The 22,375-nt window shown below is 35.8% G+C and overlaps 1 protein-coding gene across 1 annotated transcript in view; it reads left to right on the forward strand.

Moving 5' to 3' along the window:
• PIK3C2G (phosphatidylinositol-4-phosphate 3-kinase catalytic subunit type 2 gamma) overlaps positions 1–22,375 on the forward strand; it is a 343,791-nt gene that overhangs the window by 275,162 nt on the left and 46,254 nt on the right. Inside the window, exons 27-29 of the mRNA XM_080811598.1 lie at positions 1,472–1,661; positions 2,159–2,280; positions 6,013–6,121. Coding sequence (XP_080667724.1) covers positions 1,472–1,661; positions 2,159–2,280; positions 6,013–6,121 — 421 coding nt within the window. The remainder of the gene's footprint in view (positions 1–1,471; positions 1,662–2,158; positions 2,281–6,012; positions 6,122–22,375) is intronic.

Raw genomic sequence — 22,375 nt, forward strand, 5'->3', positions numbered from 1 at the left:
AAAAGAAACTTTCTTCAAGTATCCAGGTAAAAAGACCAAATTATTTAGGAGAGAAAGAAGTTCAGTATGTTATCAGTTTGGGATACTAATTCTTTTGTTGTTGTTGTTGTTGTTGTTGTTGTTGTTGTTTTTAAGATTTTGTTTATTTGTTATCCTGGGACTCCAGGATCATGATCTGAGCCGAAGACAGTTGCTTAACCAACTGAGCCACCCAGGCGCCCTGGGATACTAATTCTTTATTCCAAAAAGAAAATGGAATGATGTTTTAATGGCACTCAAAAAAGGAAATGTAAGGGCTGCCTGGGTAGTTCAGTCAGTTAAACATCTGCCCTCAGCTCAGGTCATGATCTCAGGGTCCTGGGACAGAGAACCATGTCAGGCTCCCTGCTCAGCAGGGAGCTCGCTTGTCCCTCCAATCCCACTTCCCCACCCTCCCCACCCCTGGCCGCTTGTGCTCTCACCCCCAAATAAATAAATAAAATCTTTTTTTTAAGAAAAGAGAGAAATATGAGCCAAGGATGATGTAACCAGCCAAAATGATTTTCAAATCAGTCCATAAACTATTGTCAACACCCAAAATTCAGAAACATACTTCTTTGAGCAGTTTCTGAGGAATTTACTAGAGAATGAGCTTTATGTAGTCAAAATGACAAAGATGCAGACATAATGCCTGGTAGAAAATTTAAGAGTCAATGCTAGAAGAGACACTATGTAGTATGTATAATACAGATATTATACATTGTAGATACAATAGCTCTATAAAAAATGGAAGTGGAAAAGGAAGCACATATGAAGAACAGAATAAGAACACCATTTGCTTTATAATATTAACTGGGATCCAAAGGACAACACTGCAAGTCAGATACTAAAGAAGAAGGTACAGAGGAGATAAAGAACATTATATGAAGACATTTATATCATTAGAACATAATTGCAAACCTCAAATACAAGAAATAAAAAAGACTTTTAGAAAGCAGAAACACATCAAAACCAAACCAAAGAAAAATAAAATAAAAAAGCAATAAAAGTTAAACCATGTATTTTAAAATATTTAAATATGGGGAAGGGAAGGAATAATACAGAGATTACAAGGATAGGTGCTCAGTTTCTTGGAATATATATTCTATAGTTTTAACTTCTGGAATTATTTAAATACTTTAAATAATTATAAACTAAAATTAAATTTTAAATGAGTCATTTCTAAAAATAGAAAACAAGCCTAAAATAAGGTAAAATACAAAATTACAATTAGTTTTCTATTTCACCACGTGGGTTTCTTTTATATCTGCTAACAAGTCAAGATGTGGACTTGGGGTTTCTAAAAATAACGTTTAATAGTTGGCTCCAAATAAACAAACATGGTTCTTGAGTTTTTCCTCCACATTTAACAAACACAAGGAAACAAATCTTAAATGAAATGAGTCAACTCAGGGAAATGTTACTCACTATCTTTTCTTTTCCATTTCCTTAGGAAAATAAAGGAAAGTCTGGAGTGCTTCCCTGTTAAGTTAAATAACTTGATCCATACACTTGCACAAATGACAGCCATAAACCCTGCTAAATCTACTTCACCGACTTTGCCCCAGGAATCCTGTATGCTGAATGTAACCAGGTCAATTCAAAGAGCGACAATTTTAGGGTTCAGCAAGAAAACTAGTAATGTAAGTCTCAACTCTGTTATTTTGACTTAAGTATCATTTGACTTCATCTCAGACTTCCCTTCACTATGCTACACATCCTTCCTTATATCATAATTTTTTTTTTACTATGCAAATGAAAACTGTGACAGTTTGAGCAGAAGTGCCATTAAAAGAGAATGTTCTAAGGAGAAATCATAACAACCAGAGCTATTAGTAGAGAACCATCAAAGAGAACAGTTCCTGCCCTGTGGTAGACTATAAATCAAGAGCTAATTAAAATGTCCACATGAAAAAAAAGAGCAGAAATTAGGCAGTCTGTTCCCAGCACATAAGATTATGATATTTTTGTATACTGCATTTATAGGTAATTTTGCCTTTACAAATTGCATCTCTTAGCTCTTGCGATGGCTTTTTGCAGAAAGGTTCTTGCTTTGTTTAGCCCACATGAAACCAGATTTTAAAGTGTATCACAGGTTGATAATGCCACCTTTTGATTTTTGTCTGTTTATTTTCTGCAGCTGTATCTAATCCGGGTGACACACAGTAACAATGAAACAAGCCTGACAGAAAAATCATTTGACCAGTTTTCAAAACTTCACAGCCAACTTCAGAAGCAGTTTGCATCATTGACTCTCCCAGAGTAAGGCACTGTTCTCCTCAGTGTTTTGCCTGCAGTACTTGTCCTTGAACATGAGGAAAAATTATGGTTATGGGGTTTTCTATTTGTGAGCAACACAGCATTCTGACTCCAATGCCATTGAACCTATCCCAGCAGAGTCTATATTGCTCCCAGAGTAAAGAACCTTTGTCTCATAAAACAGAACAAGGTTTGCAATTTCTCTGTTTGCTTCAAGCCATTGATTTTGTAGACAGAAAAATCCAGAAGCGATTTAATTTTTCATCAGTTATCAGGAAAATTGTTTTATTTGCCTGTTTTTAATAAAATTGAAACTGAAAATGCAGAACTAAATTGGATATATCTACTCTTTCAACAAATAACTACAGTAAAAAGCGCTGATATATCTATTTCCTGTACCAGAAAACAATTCATTAATATCAGTTAGTATATAAGTAAAATTTACTAATAGCAACTCACTTTGTTGTGAATTATTAACTTTGACTTGGATTATCTAAATTTAATTATTTGTTATGTTCGTTGTCAAACAATCTTGGAAACCATTGCTTTTGTTCATATTATAATTTTAAAAATACTAAACATAAACACATTAAGAATATAATTGAAAATTACTTCTGTTCAAACAAACCTGCTAAAATTCATCACTTAGAACTAACCAAATTTAGGTCATAGACTTCATTCAGTGTATACCAAAGGAGTATCTTGACTTTAGAAAGATTTAACTTGCCAGAGATTCTCTTGGCACTTAGGGAAAATCAAATGTGATTTTGTCTTTATACTGAGATTTTTGTTAAGTAAATGGTCCTTTAACAATGTGAATGTCCATATCTGAGCTGACATACATTTTTTTTAATTAACATATAATGTATTAGTTGTTGCAGGGGTGCAGTTCTATGAGTCATCAGTCTTACACAATTCACAGCACTCACCATAGCACAGACCCTCCCCAATGTCCATTACCCAGCCACCACAGTCTCCCCTCCAGCAACCCTCAGTTTGTTTCCTAAGATTAAGAGCCTCTTATGGTTTGACCTGACATACTTTTTACATGTGGATTTTTGCCAGGCTTTCAGGATTTAATCCCTTTCTAAAACATACCTCTAAGCAAAGTTATCAATGGATAGAGAGATACTGTGCAATACTGAAGAGCGAAGTACTTCGTGTTTATGAAAAACAGTGCTTGCAGATGTCACAGGAATTTTGAAATACAGATGCTTTAAGCATCAGGAGGTGAACAAATTAAGAGCATGTTCAAGAGACTGAGAGGGAAGGAATGTTATTATGAAAACTTAAAAGCAGCACCAGCTTTAAGAATTACCAAAAAACATCTGATAGAATAACAGAAAAGGTGCTAGCAAAAAAAGTGCAAAGTTTGACTGCAAATATCAAATTCATCATCAGTGGTTGCCATTGTATGATTACCAAATAATAAAATAAATACAATAAAATAAATAAAATCTACTAATTAGTGATTTTATTGTATTTTTTTAAAAAAGACTTCATTTATTTATTTGACAGAGATCACAAGTAGGCAGAGAGGCAGGAAGAGAGAGAGGAAAGGAAATGGGCTCCCTGCAGAGCAGAGAGCTGGATGTAGGGCTCTGTCCCAGGACCCTGGGATCATGACCTGAGCTGAAGGCAGAGGCTTAACCCACTGAGCCACCCAGGCGCCCCTAGTTAGTGATTTTAAAAAAATGTTGGTCATTGTTAAGTGACTGCCCTTTTTGGTTTCAAAAACTACTCTGTTTTATACTTTTATCTGTGTACTACATATTAGGACAACTTGTAAGACCTTAAAAGTGTTAAAAATCTCTCTACATATGCTTCTTTTCAATTGTCAGCTTTACTTAGGATTATGCCTTGCTCAACAGCTACTGCCTCGTATTTAAATTGATTTTAAAACCATTCCAGCAATGTGTATGTGTGTGCATGTGTGTGGTGGGGTGGGGGGCATATAGTTCCTGTATGCCCTTGACAATATTTGCATGTTGACAATTCCAAAGGAGCTAAGGCTTCCATTGATGCATATAAATGAAGGATGAAAGTAAGATTTCCTCTGACTCCTAAATTTACTCAGAGAAGCCCTACAAGAATTATGTAAACCTGATCTGAAGAGTATGATTAGAAAGAGTCATAAAGAATAAAATTTAAGTTAGTCGTAGTATATAATAGTGGTCTTCAAAGAAGACTCTGAGTACCTTCCAAGAATACACAGGCATGGAAATCTTCTGTAAAATTAATGGTCTTCTCTAAAATTAACCTGCTTAAAAAGGGTGGACTTCCTTTCCCTTTCTGCTTTCAACATTGCTCTTCTTCCAGCCATCCAGAATTCCTAGAGAGGAAAAAATCTTTGAGAATGAAATAAAAGGCAAACCAAAAACATTAGTTCAATACCAATATTGAAAAAAAGGAATTATTCTAATAATCAGATATCAAATCTCTTTGCAACTCAAGAGTTTCCTAATCTTTAGCCTGAACAAAACGGAGGCAGGACATGATGTCATTGTCAGATGAAAGATCATGAAAAATCATTCTCACAAAATGATTGCTATATTATATGTGGCATACAACTCAAAAACATTTCAACAATTGAATGACATTACTATGGCTAAATTTCTCTATTCTCTTGTGCTTAATTATATATAAGACTTTTAGTACTTACCTCTGTAAAAACATAAACAAAGGAATAGAACTGATGTTGAACTCCATTTTCTTTTCACAATAAGGAAAATTCATCTACAGATATAAAAATTAATATTTAAAACCTGCCCAATCCATCTGTTTATCAAATGCATTTCTGATTTTGTTAATTGTTTATCAATGTTGTAATAATCAAATGTGAATGAAAAATGTTATTAGTACTTTATGCCTTAGAACTACAGGAGAACTTTTTAAAAATAAAATGTCAATTATTTAAATACACAAACATTATTTTGGTCTTCCTTAACATTTCTAACAAGAAGCAGTGAATGGAATGGCCTGCATTCATACCTGCATACTTCTGTGTTTGCTGACAGTCTTTCACTATCCCTCCTGCTCCTTACCCTAGGAAAATATCTATACCAAAGAAGCAGAAGTGTGAAGGAGGCAGCAAGCAGCAAGACACAGGGTAGTTGCAAAAAAGATGTATTTAGCCAGCAAAATATTTTACCAAATGCTAACCATTAATAGGTCATTCCACTTAGTAATTGGTCTTAATCACATCTAACCCATCAAGATGAATCACTGGATACTGCAGAGGGAATTCTGCAAGTTAGACTCTTAAGGAAAGTGATACTTGGCCCCAAAAGACTAAGACCAGATGGAAACATATGTCACTTGGTAAATTGTTTAATTTAGTTAGTGTAGAAATATCTCTAGCAAACCCAAAACAAATACAATCTGACCTTTTTCAAAAATTATGGATCATTAATTTCAGAAAATATTTATTAAGCCTCCATATATATTTAAAGGACAAAATGTGTGGTCTTCTATAAACACGGCAAGAACGAACATATATATTAATATGTTAAATTAAATTAAATTAATATGCTAAATTAAATTAGTATTAATATTAATGAAAGTTAAAATAGCACAAGTGACCACAACCATGTTAATGAAACCCTCAGGATTAATGATGTGTTTCATTTTATAAAAAAATATTTTCATTGGCCTTTCAGTCTGATGCTGTAAGTTCATAAACAACCTAAGAAGCAAATTTTCAAACTAATGAAGATACATTTTTTTTTTAAACAGGTTTCCTCATTGGTGGCACTTACCTTTTACAAATTCAGACCACAAAAGATTCAGAGACCTAAATCGTTACATGGAACAGATATTAAATGGATCATATGACGTTGCAAACGTATGTTACAATTTACCTTTATATTTTTTATAAAAATTTCCACTATTTTATGTATTATTACTAGAAATCTTTATAAATATACTTGATGATAACATTTTTGTACTCATATTCATTCAACAAATGTAATGCCCAATATGTATAAAATTCCTGAACAGAAAACTGGAACAGCAAAAAAGATATATAGCACCTTGACCTCAAATAATGAAATAATATGTGATTAGTGGACTATCAAGGCTAGGAAGTGCCCTAGATTTGGGGGGATTAAGAATTATTTATGACTGTGATAGTAAAAAGGATTCAAAGAGAGCATCTGATCTTAATCTTTAACAACAGGTAGGATTTTTTTTTTAATGTATTATTTGTTTCAGGGGTACAGGTCTGTGATTCATTAGTGTTTCATAATGCCCGGTACTCATTACAACACGTACCCTCCCCAATGTCCATCACCCAGTTACCCCATCCCTCCATACTGCCCCCCTCCCCCCCGCCCCACCCAGAGCAACCTTCAGTTTGTTTCCTATGATTAAGAGTCTCTTAGGATTTGTCTCCCTCTCTGGTTTGTCTCCCTCTCTGGTTTCGTCTTGTTTCATTTTTTCCTCTCTTCCCCTATGATCCTCTGCCTTATTTCTTAAATTCCTCATGAGTGAGGTCACAGGGTTTTAAAAAGAGTTGGCCTAAGGAAGTATTTCAAATAGAACCAAACAATATAGGAAAGGTCATAAGTGAAAAAAGAAGAAGAAGGGGTAGCGTTAGATTCTATTGCTCCTGTGATAAATTATGACAAATTTGGAAGTTTAAAACAACACAGGTCTATTTTTTTTTTTTTTTCAGTTCTGAAAGTCAGAATCCTGAAAATGGGCCTTAAGAGACAAAACTCAAGGTGTTGGTAGGCTGGATCTTTTGGGAGATAGGGGGAAAAAATTCATTTCCTTGCCTTTTCAGTTTCTAGAAATTTCCTGCATCCCTTGGCTTATGCCTTTCCAGCAATTGTACATTCTGACCTCTGCTTCTGTCATCACATCTCCTTCTCAGACTCTTAGTCTGACTCTCCTTGTGTTTACATGGGACCCACCTGAATAATCCAGGATAATCTCACCATTTCAAGATTGTTAATTTAATTTTATCTGCGAAGCCCCTTTTGCCACCTAAGGTAGTACATCTACACAGGTCCTGGGGATTAGAATGCACACATCTTTGGAGGGCCATTATTCTATCACAGAGATCCATGAAGAAGTGCAAGAACATAATTCAGTGGGACGTCAGCATTGTTGTGAGGTATCTGTGAAAGGAAGACTAAAACCAGCAAGGAAGTCAGGGCCAGGATGTCAAGAGCTAGAGCTAAGCCTTGGAGGGTAGTGAGAACCTAAAAACAATAAAAAGAATAACAAATATGCGAAGAATATTCTTCCAAATACATATTGACCCTTTTTCTCAACAACCTATTATTCCAGATCCTGGCTCTCTTTACTGAACTGGAACTACATTCTTTTCCATTTTTAGCTTTTAAAATTGTATACATGCATACATGTGTAACATGTATCTAGAAAAGTCTACAAAAGATTTGGTAGAAGTGACACCACCCTGCCGGTGCCCAGCTGAGGTTTCAGCCAGCAGCTAGCATCAACATCACAGTATTTTGAGTGGATGACCCCAGCTCCAATCACCAAATGACTGTTTATTAGAGACCTCAAGCCAGAATACCATAGGTGATCTCAGCCAAACCCCAGAACTGGGAGATGACAAAATGATTGTTTAAACCAGCAACACAGGGAGAGACTGCATCTAAGATATGTGGATTTTCATTGTTATCTAGCATTCTGTTACATGAAGGTATTGCAATTAATAGGTTCCTCTTGACATAGACATTTGGAATGTCTCCAAGTTGGGGTTATTACAAATAATGCTATTATGAACATTTCTTTTACTTGTATGTCTCTTCATGCACCCGGGTTGGTGATTCACCTAGGACAGAATTTCTGGATCTTAGGATATGGTGATCTTAAATGTTATAGGCTCCTGCTTGTGGTGAATAAGTGTTCCCATTTTCCACAACCTTGTCTGTACCGGGTATTGCCAGTCTTTTTAATTTTAGCCATTCTGGTGAGTGAGCATTTCATTGCATTTTAGTCTGTATTTTCCTAACTACTAATGCGATGGAACGCCTTTTCATGTGTTTGGTCCTTTGGATATCCTCTTTGGTGAAGTGCCAGTTTATGTCTCTTGCCCTTTTACTATTAAATTATATGACATTCTTTTACTGATTTATAGTATTTTTCATACATTGTGGATAGAAGTCCTTTGTTAATTAAATACATTGTAATGATTTTCTTTCACTCTGTCTTTTGTCCCCTTGTTTTTTTTATTATGTCTTCTGATAAATAGAAAGTCCTCATTTTAATATAGTAAAATGTATTGTATTTTCTTATATGATTAGAACATGCCCTACCTCGATGTCATAAAGGGAGTTTCCTATATTATCTTCTTTTTATGGCTATTTTGATTGTGCAGGGCCTCCAAGTGGTGATGGCAGATATGCTCGTGTTATTTCTGGATTCAGGGAAGAAGTTTCTCATTAAGTACACAGGTTTTATAGGTACCCTTTATTATTTTAAGAAAGTTTCCTTATGTTATAAAAAAAAAAATTTGACAGTAAAGAAAATTGAATTTATCTAGTTTTTTGTTCTGAATCTATTGGGCTGATCAATGATCACCAGAGAGGAAGGGAAGCAGGCTCCCTGCTGAGCAGAGAGCCCAGTGCAGGGCTAGATCCCAGGACCCTGGGATCATGACCTGAGCCCAAGGCAGAGGCTTTAACCCACTGAGCCACCCAGGCACCCCTGACTTAACATTTTCTTTAGCATTTGTTTTCAGCTTTGTTAATAACAAAGATATTCTATCTTATAATGTCCTTACCAGGTTAGAATGGAGAATATCCTGGCCTCATAATATTAGTTGCAAAGACTTCTTGCTTTTCTTCTTTTCTCTGGAAGAGTTTGTATAAAATTGGTTTTATTTCTTTAATTTGTAAAGCCATGTAGGTCCGGAGATTCAATTTATTTAAGAGTTATAGGACAATTCACATTTTCTATTTCTTGCTGGGTCTAAGTTATAGTTCTCTAGGAATTTGTGCTTATTTATTGGCATAAAATTATTCAGAGCATCTTCTCCCAATCTTTTCAACACTTACAGGATCTGAAAAGATGTCTACTCTTCTGTTCTTCAAGTATGTCACTTCCTAGTCAGTCTTGCCAGAGGATTATGAATTTTACCAATCTTTGCAAAGAATGAAATGTGGGATTTATTGACTCTATTATATTAGTTTTCTATTTCATTTATGTTTGACTGTTATTAATTCCTTTCTTCTGCTTCCTTTGGTTATAATTTGCTGTTCTATTTATTACATTCTTAGATAGTTTGTTTATTTTCAACCTATCCTCACTTACACATTTAAAATTCTAAATCCCCCCTCCTAATCAAGATTTAATCCACCCCACAAGTTTTTACATACAGTATTGTATCTTTGTTATTATTCTCTTAAAATATTTATAAATGTTTACTATGATTTTTCCTGTGGATTAACTCTATCTAACTCAGTTGAATTTTATATGTTATACTAATAATATATATCTACATTTGTATCCCATAAGCTTAATAAGTATTATGTTGTTTTACACAATCAATATCTGTTTAATATTACCCACATATCTCATTTCCGCTGTCATAACTGACTTTATATCTGATGCTGCTTTCTCTCTATCTGAAGAATACTATTTATTATTTTTTAAAATAGGAATTTGCTACTAGAAAAAATTTCTAAATTTGTATTTATCTGAAAAGTTTTTGTCTTCATTCTCAAAGGTTATTTTAGCTGACTATACTATTTGGATAGCAATGATTTTATTTTAAAATCTTTAAAGCTATTGGTTCATTGTCTTTTAGCATCCATTGATTCTATTTAAAACCCACCTATCATATTTGTTTCATCTTTGAAACTGTTTTTTCTTTATTCTTTATCTGCTATTAATATTTCTCTTTTTACTGTTGGTTTTCACAGTTTTATTTTATTTTATTTAAGATTTTATTTATTTATTTGACAGACAGAGATCACAAGTAGGCAGAGAGGCAGGCAGAGAGAGGGGGATGGCAAGCAGGCTCCCCACCGAGCAGAGAGCCCGATGTGGGGCTCGATCCCAGGATCCTGGGATCAAGACCTGAGCTGAAAGCAAAGGCTTTAACCCACTGAGCCACCCAGGTGCCCCACACAGTTTTATTTTAATTGCTCAGATATAAGTTTGTTTTTATTTATCATGCTTGTTAGCACTTCTTGAATTTGCTCCCTGATGTCTTTCATCAGCTTTGGAAAATTCTGTTATTACTGCTTGAAATATTGTTAATAGTTTTTCCTCTTTCCTTTTTTTATGAAGGTGTAATCAAATATAAGTTAATCCTTTTCACTGTATTATCTATGTCTCATGCCTCTACTCTTGTCTTTTTTTATCCTTTTGTTCTCCATAACTTATTCTCAGTAGTTTCTTCTGACTTATCTTCTGAGTTATTTATTCTCTACTTATCTGTGTTTAGTATACTGTTAAATACATCCTTTGAGCTCTTAATTTCAGTTATGATATTTTTCAGTCTTAGAATTTCCTTGTTTTCAGTTTCTTGTTATTTGCTGAAAATTTGTTCTTTTTATGGTTTCTTGGAAAATAATAAGCATAGTTATTTTTTTAAGATTTCTTACTTTATTTATTTGAGAGAGTGAGCAAGTGAGCAGGGGAAGGGCCAGAGGGAGAGAGAAAGAGGGAGAATTTCAAGCAGGCTCTCTGCTTAGTGGGGAACCCAATGCAGGGCTTGATCCCAGGACCCTGAGACCATGACCTGAGCTGAAATCGGAAGTGGAACATTCTACCAGCTGAGCCACCCAGGAGCCCCTAACCATAGGTCTTTTTAAATCTTTCTAAAAACTTCAGTATTGTGGCTCATTGCATGTATATTTCTATTGTCTAGTGTTTCTACTAGTCTTTTATCATTCAGTCTTGTTCCTTTGTAAGCCAAGCCTAGTTATTTTCCTTTTTATTGTGGCCAGATATTGTACTGCAATATCTTTTGTAGAAATAATTGGAGGCCTATGTTACCGTTATCTTGTACTAAAGAACTGTAATATCTGAGGACATTAACGGTCTGGGATTGCTGAAATTCAATTGCAGGGATTCGGATTTTTCAAAACCAAACTGTAGCTTTTATGAGGGCTTATTTCTGGCTCATCTTTTTCCTTAGATGTGAATTTGATTCTAAATCCAAAATAAGACAGATTCAGCAAGAGCTTCCTTGGCAGCACTGGATTCTATTTCCTCTCCTATTATCTCTGCAAAGTAGGTACTGCTCAACCTTTCAGCCCTTCCACAGTTCAAACCTATACCAATAAAAACCCACAATAAAAAAGTAGTGCCAAAACCCTTTCACGTCTCCAAATCCTTGTCCCAGACCCTAGCCTGGTAATTCTTCACTATCTTGTTAGCTCTCTGATGTTTTCAAGCAAAGTTTAAAAACCAAATTGTAATAATCCAATTATCCTCAGCAGGAGGTTTGCACTACGTGACTTAATCTACCATTATCAAAAATAGGAGTCACAACTGCAATCCTTACCCATACTACCCTCAGCTTTCAGAGCTATCTGCCATTCTGCTCTTCACCCCCATCCTATGCTCAAATATGCCTTTTTTCTCATAGGGAACCATTTCAGAGGGTCTAGGTCTATTGACACTTCCGATCTGAAAAAATATTTAAGGAAGTCTTGGTGAGGTGTTTGGTATACTCACCAAGGATTCTGAGAATAGCCTGGAAAATTGAAGAGAAATATCAGACCCCAATACTGCTCCCCTCGTTCACATGAGTCAAAAACAGCATTCATAAGATCTCCCCACCCTATTCACACACAGATATGTATATAAGCTATACACACATACCGATGTTACAACTCCTTATGAATGTTCAAGGCAGCACTAGCTCTCTTTAACATTAGGTGTTCATATCACTATCTGCATGAAAGGTTTCTATGAGCAAATGCTAAGTTTCAGAGGCAAGTACCAAACTAACAGAATCCTCCAGAGTTCTTGAACAGACACAGGGCCCTTTAGGGATCATCTAGAACACTATCCCTAAGGGTACAGGGTGCACACCTGTTATGGTTTTTTGCCTTTTCAATCAAAAATGGAAACCATTTATGGAATATTCTTAAGTAATCCACATATCTGGAGTCACTTTGATGTCACCAGTGGGAGCCCATTTCTAATATTAATCATTCTAGCCAACAAGCTACCATATTTATTTAAAAAATCTAATCTCTGACATTCAATATGCTAATTAATAAAATGCCCATTGTTGGAGTTGTGAGTGAATGAAAGAAGCAATTAAACTGACTGCTGCTAGTGTGGGTTTCCCAATTAAAATATTGTGAACCCCGTCTTTTCTTTTCCCCCACCCAGGTGCCCACTTGGCGCAGGCTTGTTTCAGACATAAACAGGCCATTTCTGAACCCTGCAGTCTTAATTAAATGCCAGCAGCACTTGGGTTATACCATGTGTATGATACATAATATCATGCTGTACATGTAGATACATATTTTAAGCTTCAGTAAATTGCAGGCATTGTAATAGGAGGGCTAGACTAGATCCCACACTGGGATTTAAAAGGTCAAAGAATCCTGTTTCACTTAGTTGTTACTTCAAAAACCTTTCTTCCCTACTTGGAGCTTAGGAAATTCATTAGAGGAGACCAGACATGGCTTAAATTTTTAAAAATTACATGCTATGTAGCAGAGTAAATCAGTGTATATCAAGGAAACCTTACCGAAATTTAAAAATACAATATGCTAATGAATGTATTAAAAATTCTGTCTCAACTGTAGGTTTGCTGATTTAGGATGTTAGCTTACTGCTGTACCTCCCAATTGAGTTATATTGTGGTTTGATGAGAATCAGACCCACTTAAAAGAAGAAAATCCCACAATTCAGACCATAAGGGTCCAATGGCTATTAGAAAACAACACTAAATTGTCAATAATGACTATGTTTGATTCCACATAGTCAGGAGCAAGAGATGAGATTTTTCAAATCCCTATTACCAGTTTCTAAGACTAGTGGTTCTCAGAGCACAGTTTCTGGACTGTGCTAGGAACCTCACTTGGGAACTTAAAAGAATGCAAATTTTTGGCCCCATCCTAGACAAACTAAATCAGAAAATTTGGCCATTGGTTATTATTTTAACTTTATTTTTAATAATCTCTATACCCAGCATGGAGCTCAAATTCATGACCCTGAGATTAAGAGTCACATGTTCTACCAACTGAGTCCGCCAGGGCCCCAAATCAGACATTTTGGAGATGAGGCCCAGCAGTCTGTGTTTCTAACAAGCTGTCTGGGATGTTCTGATGCATTCTATTGTTTGAGAAAAATTACTCATGCCATAGATATCTTTCCCTTTTTTTCCGGTTTGGATATGGTCAGACATTTGGCCTTCAATATAGTAGATACTCTGGTGTCCTACTATATTACTGGCTTTTAGCAAATATGGACTCAAGAAGATTGTGCTACGATATGATTTCCAGGCTAGTAGACTCTCAGCTGGAGATGCTATTTTGTACCAAAGGACAAGTGGCTGAGCACTTATATAGGTATACTTAACTCAATACCAAGTGAGTTAGAGAAGACATCCCAGAGAGTAGGACATTCAAGTTGTTTTTAAAGAGCAAATAGGCGTTAGTAAATAGAAACTGGGAGAAAGTTACACTAGATAGAGGGAACCCTAAACACACATCCATTATGGTTATATGCTCTTCTCTTGTTTTGAAGCTTAAAGAATTCAATGACTATATTCATTTAATTGCTACCCATTTATAGCACAGTTACAAACCCATCAATAGTCAATAAATATTTTAAATAAATAATAACAGAATCACTAGTATATATTAACCATAGATTTATATTGCTTTTAAAAACCTAAAAGATTGAAAGTTTGCATCTGAAAAGTACTTAGCAGCAATCTCTTATTTATTCTTATATCCTACAAGTTTGTGGTTTTTTTTAAATTTTATTTTTAAAGATTTTGACTTATTTATTTGACAGACAGAGATCACAAGTAGGCAGAGAGGCAGGCAGAGAGAGAGAGGAAGGGAAGCAGGCTCCCCGCTGGCAGAGAGCCTGATGCAGGGCTCGATCCCAGGACCCTGGGATCATGACCTGAGCTGAAGGCAGAGGCTTTAACCCACTGAGCCACCCAGGTGCCCCTATGTTTTTTAAAGAAATTAGCTCATGTTTCCAAAACATGTTATTCATTTATGTTTTACACAGAAACTACTAAACTAATAAGTAATAAATGTTTTAAAATTTGTAGAAAAAATAGATGGCAAATGAGGGGCTCCCAGGCAAGGTGAACCCTCCCATCCCTTCCCTTGCCCACACTTAGTTTTTCCTCTCAATCAAACACAAATAAAGAGAATGTTTAGAGGGACACCTGAGTGGCTCAGTTGGTTAAGCATCTGCCTTTGGCTCAGATCATGATCCCAGGGTCCTGGGTTCAAGTTCTGCACAGGGCTCATTGCTCAGCAGGGAGTTTGCTTCTCCCTCTGCCTCTGCCTGCTGTCCCCCTGCTTGTGTCTGCTTTCTCTCTCTCTCTCCGATAAATAAATAAAATCTTGAGAAAAAAAGAGAATGTTTGGAATCTGAAAAAATAAAGATAATGAATAAATATACAAAAACAAATTTGTAAAAAAATTGAAAATTTGGATGATGTTACAAAATAAAAATTAATGTAATTTTGGTATTTTTCCTTACCCCAGCATATAATCCGACATGAGCCCCATGACAGGGACCTCTGGCTTGCTAGAGAATAAAGTTTAGTCCTACTAGCTGCTAGCTTAGAGACAGTTTCTACTGGTTACCTAGTACAGAGCCTAGGAATACTGCCTGGCCATGCATCTAAAGGATGAGCATTAATAGTGCACTGAGTCATAACTGCAGTCTTCAGAAAGACCACTCAGAGCACATTTTTAATATGTTTGTTATGAACAAAGAGAAAGAAACAAATAGTATGTGTTCATCATGGGATATAGAACTATGTAATGAGGAAACTGAAAACAAAGATGTAAAATAATTGTTGAAAACAATATTAGGCAGTAGGAAAACAATACTATAATAAATGGTTATGTGTAGAGGGGTGTCTGGGTGGCTCAGATGGTTAAGCATCTGCCCTCGGCTCGGGTCATGATCTCCAGGTCCTGGGATGGAGCCCCATGTTGGGCTTTCTGCTCAGTGGGGAGTCTGCTTCTCCCTCTGCCCCTCCCCCTGTTTGTGCTTCCTGTCTGTCTCCGTATCTCTCTCAAATGAATATAAATAAATAAATAAATAAATAAATAAGTGGTTATGTGTAGATACATTGCGAATGCATGAATTTAAACTATTGTCCATGCACACCCAATATAAATTGTATCCTATCTTTTAAATATATTTGGTTTTATGTCTTAATCAGTGAGTAATGGGAAATGAGATATAACTGAAGCTTCTGCCCCATAGGATTTAGGCACCTTAATCTATTACATTGGATTTCAAGTGTTTTTTGTATATTTAAGAATATAGAATGTTGAAATCTTTTTAAGCAAACTTTATGCCCAACATGGGACTTGAACTCAGGGGTCACATGCTCTATCGACTGAGCCAGCTGCGTGCCCCTTTTTAGAATGTTGACATATTGATCTTCCTTACTTATTCTGCCATTCTCTGAAGTCCATGTCCATTATCTATGCTATAGTCCAAGGGTCTTATGGGTATGGCAGCTGTTTATAAGGGAAATGCTGAGGGGATAGTGGATGGGATGATATGTATGCTGAAGGCTGCCTCACTGATTATACTAAAGCTGTTTTAAGGGCTATGCCTTTGCAGAATAATTGGCAAAATATCCAGTAACCATGGCGGGTGCCAGCCTTTAGCTTATTTAGGCAGAGACAAGTAAGTGTAAAGTGGAGAGACCTTCTGATTTCTGGCCCTAGCGTGAATAAGGAAAATATTGAGATCTGTTTTCATGTGGCAGCAGGCTTTCATTAGGGAACTCTTAAATATATCTGTTCACAGGATAAGCTCATATGGAAGTGCTAGCAGAGGACTGTTATGAGAGAGGAATGCAGAGGAGTCAGACATAGCAAGTAGGGAACACTTGCACAAGTACAGCTTAACACAGCAAGGCTTAGTGAATATTGTTGCCCATCACAATTGTTGCTGCATACGCACAGATGAGCGAAACCACCGGACACGGAGCTCACAGGATTCATCACATTCACCTTTGCTAATGTGCCAACTAAAGTACTCCTGTAGATACCCTAGGAAGAGATGTTTTATTTTGTTTTGTGTTGTTTTTAATCTCTGTTGGTCAGTATTTAGAAATAGGAAAGCTGAAGAAATTTCAGGCACCACACTGTTTTTTTCTTGGGGGAATTAAGGTCTAATAGTTGAGTGAGGAAAAAAAAAAAAAAAAAACAGAAGGAAAAAGAAGAGGTATTTATATCATCAAACATGAGACACTATTGTAAAATCACAGATCCTAGAAATGCTCCAAGTGAGAATGTGTCAGCCAACTTCTAACACTGGACTTCCAAAAAGGGGAATCCCATTTGTCTCTTACAAAAGGAAGCCAATATTATAGGTGTGCCTTCTCCCAAAGTAACAGTCCCCTAATAATTTAATTGAATTTTGCACAATGAGTGGAGTACATTAAAATACCTTCCTGAGATGTAAGTCCTATATGTATTTATTAATTGTCATTTCTATACTACAAAATAAATAAAGTATTGCTATATTAATAAAACTCAAGTCAACAAAAATTAAATGTGGGTGCTAGCGTAATAGGGACCACTTTGGAAAACTACTGTATCAGTCATTCAACAAATGCTTATTGATTGCTGGTGCTGTATACTGTCTGGCCAGGGAGGGGGTCAAAATAGCAGCAAGTGATCAATTTTTTTTTTTAACACTTTGAGGAGGTTTTAAAAAGTATGCTGTGAGGCCCCATCCTTAGAAATGCTAATTCTCTGGGTAAAGAGTGACATTTAGGTATCTGTATTATTTTTTATTAACATAAGTGATTTAGATGCACAGCCAGATTTGAGAAATTCTATTTTAGAAAGTCAAAAGCTAAATCAGATGTGGGCACTGGCCTAAGGAGTGTACAGTCCTTGTCAATAGTCTGTCTATGTAGATAGGTGGCAGTGGCCCCATAAAGACTTTCATAACTTCGTACATTGGCTTTCCCCCCTTATTCCTAAGGAACTTTGTGGGACTTGATACAATTATTCATTATATGGATTACACGGTAATAGAACAATAATAATTTGACAGCGATATCATCAGATGCTGATTAGCATTAATAAGCAGCGTGACCTGCCTAATCACCCAAGTTCTTTGTGTATAACGCATAATGTGGTCAGTTTTCAATTATCTTCAAATGGATTAATCATGGTGAATACTTTATGTGTCTCCATATGTTGGTAGACACTTCCCTGATTCAGTTTTTTTATATACTGGAAATGAAAACTTATTTTAAGATTAACTAAATAAGGATGCCCAGGTGGCTCAGTCAGTTAGCATCTGCCTTTGGCACGGGTCATGATCCTAGGGTATTGGTATCAAGTCCCACATCAGGCTCCCAGCTCAACAGGGAGCCTGCTTCTCCCTCTCCCTTTGCCACTCCCTCTGCTTCTGCTCTCTGTCAAATAAATAGGTAAAATCTTTTAAAAAATTAACTAAATAAAACATTATTGACCTAAATATCACATAAATTATTTCAAAGCAAAGGGATTTTTTTTAGATTTTTTTAAAATTTTGTATTATTGATAGTTTTCCCCTATAAACATAGTTATGTACATAGTTATATAAACACCAAAATCTATAAAGTCATGAATGTAATGTGAGAATTTTAATTATTTTAAGTGATGTGAATGACTTAAGGGAAATTTTTATACATGCACAAGTTTCCTTTCCTCTTCTAATAAGAGGTTTAAAGTAAATTCATATTCATGCTCAATATTCCTGGGATAGAATAATTCCCATCCCTGGCCCCAGAAAAATCCATATAAAAATATTTTTCTTTTTTTCTTGAAGATTTTATTTACTTGAGAGAGAGAGAGACAGAGAGCATGAGGTGGGGAGGGTCAGAGGGAGAAGTTGACTCCCTTCTGAGCAGGGAGCCTGATGCAGGATTAGATCCCCGGACTCCAGAATTATGACCTGAGCTGAAGGCAGTCGCTTAACCAGCTGAGCCACCCAGGTGGCCAAAAATATTTTTCTTCTTGGGGCGCCTGGATGATTAACCAGCTGGTTAAGCGTCCGACTCTTGGTTTTGGTCGTGATATCAGGGTCGTGATCTCAGGATTGTGATATCGAGCCTCACATGAGGCTCTGTGCTCAGCGCAGAGTTGGCTTAGGACTCTCCCTCCTCTGCTCCTCCCCACTGCTTGTGCTCTCTGTCTCTCTCTCTCATTCTCTCTTTCAAATAAATAAATAAATATAAAAACAAAATACTTTTCTCCTTTCATAGCTGCTTGTCATATGGCAGTGTAGGAAAAACAAATAATCTTACTATGCCTAGACACTGAAACTCATATTCTTTTTTAGTTACATTAGCACATTTATTACTAAAATACATTTAGTACATTTATTTGTAACTGTTTAAAATATTTTATATCACAGTACATAGCTTTGTCAAGATTTTTAAATTTGTATTGGGCATGTATAACATTACTATATATAACACCCTAAATTAAGAGCTTTGGAGAGATTCAATTAATACCATATAAACTTTATTCTCAATGCACTCATCACCATTATAAACGCATACAGACATGAACATAAAGAAATGTATGGCAGTGAATGGGAAAAGAGGGAGGGAGGAAGTAGAAGATACAGCTTGAATATAAAACGGGACAATTTTATCTTATTAAACTCAACTGTCATAGTCCCTTCTAGGATCATTCCCAATTCTAAGCAGTCTTACTCTTTGTCCAGAAAATGAGATAAAAACTCTGTTTTAAAGTTCAGTGGTGGGACAGATGTCTTTGGGGCTTTAGTCTAAAGACACAAGAGCAACTGAGATAGAGGGATGCTTGTAAATATCTGAGACCATGTCTTTCTGTCTGTCTGCCTGTCTGTGTGCCTCTCTCTATCTCTCTCACACACACATATAATCTGTTGATAAAAGAAAATAGGCATAAATGAAGACTGTAATTACATACTTCCTCAATATCTCTTCTAATGAGATTGGAAGCATCAGTTTAGACATCCTAGTCCTGTATCTACCTGGGATTTGTTTGTTTAGTTTTACTTTCTTCTCTCACACTAATAGAATTTTTTTTCCTTTCAATGTAATTTCATTCCTCAAACAAATGATAGTTGTGATAAAAGGAATTGTTTTTGCTTTAAATTTTGCTCTGTTTTGGTGGAATTGTGTGGCCAACTAAGTAAGATCTTTATAAAGAACAATATAAACATAAAGTTATAGCAAATGAGGGGTGCCTGGGTGGCTCAGTGGGTTAAAGCCTCTGTCTTCGGCTCAGTTCATGATCTCAGGATCCTGGGATCGAGCCCTGCATCAGGCTCTCTGCTTAGCAGGGAGCCTGCTTCCTCCTCTCTCTCTCTGCCTGCTTCTCTGCCTACTTGTGATCTCTGTCTGTCAAATAAATAAATAAAATCTTTTAAAAAAAAAGTTACAGAAAAAAAAAAAAAGTTACAGCAAATGATGGCAGTACCTAAAATCATCTGTATCTACATTTTACTTCAGCTGAGATATATAACCAGCTGTTGTTTTTTAAAATTTTAAAGCCATATTAATTGTAATTTCTAGCTCTTATCAGTATTGCTGTTCATTTCTGAAAGCCTCTTAAAATAAGGAATAGTATCACTTATGGTTTAAGCAATGTTATTTTTTTTAAGCAAAAATCAAATGTCAAAATAAATCCAAATGGGTAAATCCTATCTTAATAGTGAACATATGTTTCTTGTTCCCTGCTTGCTAAACCCAGATGTTAATTACTACATTTGTCACTACATTGCTCTTTTCCTTTTTGGAGCTGGCTGAGATTACGTTGCAGGCAGGATAAATGTCACATGTGTACCATCAGTAAAACCAAGATTATTTTTCAGAGTCTAGTGAAGTACTGATGACATTTCAGAATCAGAATTATAAAAGATTCTTTAGAAGTTCACTGTTCTTCATAGTGTCATTCTTCTATGTAACTCCAGTACAAATATCGTGTGTTGAACTACATTAAAGACTGGACATTCTGACAAGCTGCTTTTTGAAAAAGGCAATAAAACACAATTACTATTCAACTGTGATTTAAAACTCTTATGGGAATTCATTTTTAAATTCGCATTTTTTACAGCCTTTCACAGTGTTTGAGATAGATTTAGCTTATTGTTTTAACTCACTGAAACTAAATCTTGCAGCCAATTCTAGATGTTGGCTGGCCAGTTAATAAATGGGAATTCTTAATGTGTTATTTTAAAGTGAGAAAAAATTGATCTCAGTGTTATATTACATTACTTCTGATCTTTGCAAATACTATAAGTCTCTGTAGTCTTTGAGAGCAAGAATATGTTCATATGATATAGGAAAAACACTGAAGTTTTCAGCAACTTTGAATTGATCAACTTTCTCAAAAATCAATCATTTTAAATTGCAAATGGCTTTTAATATAATTGATAAACAACATATTAATAAGATTTCTGAATTTAGCAAAAAATAAGCTGATACAGACTTTAAAAATTTTTCAATTGGCTTTCAAATTTGCTCTGTGTTGACTGCATTTGTAACTTTAAAGTACATTAGACATTTTAAAACCATTGTTAGATAAACATCTGCTCTATAAATATATATAATAACCTCCTAAAGCATTTAATATAGCCTAATCCATTTACTGGAACCATTGATATATCCAAGACCAGTAACTTTAGAGTCCCTGAACAAATCCCAAACTTTTATTAATTTATTCATTAAATATATAATGTTCCATATAGGAGGGATGTTCCAGATATTTAACAAGCATTAGGGCACAGGCACTGATGGGTCAAGATAAGTGGCAATCACTAATCCACTATTATGGCCATACAAGCTAGTATTGGTTAAGTATTTGCTGTGATGGAGAAAACTACAGGAGGTCAGTAGAGAGTGGGGGCAAACAGGAGTTTAAAGATTTTTTTTTCTTTTTTTTTTGACAGAGAGAGAGATCACAAGTAGGCAGAGAGGCAGGCAGAGAGGCAGGCAGGGAGAGAGAGAGGAGGAAGCAGGCTCCCCACTGAGCAGAGAACCCAATGCGGGGCTCGATCCCAGGACCCTGGGATCATGACTTGAGCCGAAGGCAGAGGCTTTAACCCACTGAGGCACCCACGCACCCCCAACCAGGAGTTTAGATCAAAGTATACTAAGTTTGAGTTCCATATGAAATTTCTAATTAGAGATGTCAAGTGGAAAATTGAATGTCTTGAGCTGAGGGAAAAAGAGAGGCTGGAAATAAAAATATGGGAGTTGTCAGCAAATAATTGGTTTTCAAAGCCACGAGATTGGATGAGATTATTTAAGGTGAAACATGAATATAAAAGAGAAGAGATCTGAGGGCTAGACCATGCAACATACCAATTTGAAAGTTGAGAGGCTGGGAGAGAATCAACAAAAGAGGCTGAGAAAAAGCAACCTGTTGGAGACCAGAAATATCTTATGCCTAGAATCGAAGAGAAAAACCCATTTTAAAGAAGGAAAAATCGGCCATTTCAAATACTACTGATAGGGCAAAATTTGGGGATTGGCCACTGGATTTAGCAAAATGGATATCATTAGTGAATCTAATAAGAACAGTTTGATGGAAGTGTTAGGAATGAAACCTTGATTAGAATGGGTTCAAAAGAGAATATGAAAAGAGGAATTTGGGATAGAAAGTAGAGAATTATCCTTGAAGAGGCTTTGCTCTAAGGATGAACAGGAAAAAGATAGTGTGCAGGGAAATGTAGGTCAGGAATTTTGTTTATTGAACTAAGTCATAGTGTATGTATGCTGCTAGGAATATCCACTGAAGAAGCAAAAATTGATAATGAGAGAAATGAGAACTTAACCAGAGACCAAAGTGTTGACCTTGAGTAGAGAGCAGAGCATGGGATCTAGTGCCCAAATTAGTCTCAGATTAAAGCACAGATAGTCCATCCATGTAATAGAGGAAAG

Source organism: Martes martes, assembly GCF_963455335.1.
Source record: "Martes martes genome assembly, chromosome: 8".
Classification (NCBI taxonomy): domain Eukaryota; kingdom Metazoa; phylum Chordata; class Mammalia; order Carnivora; family Mustelidae; genus Martes; species Martes martes.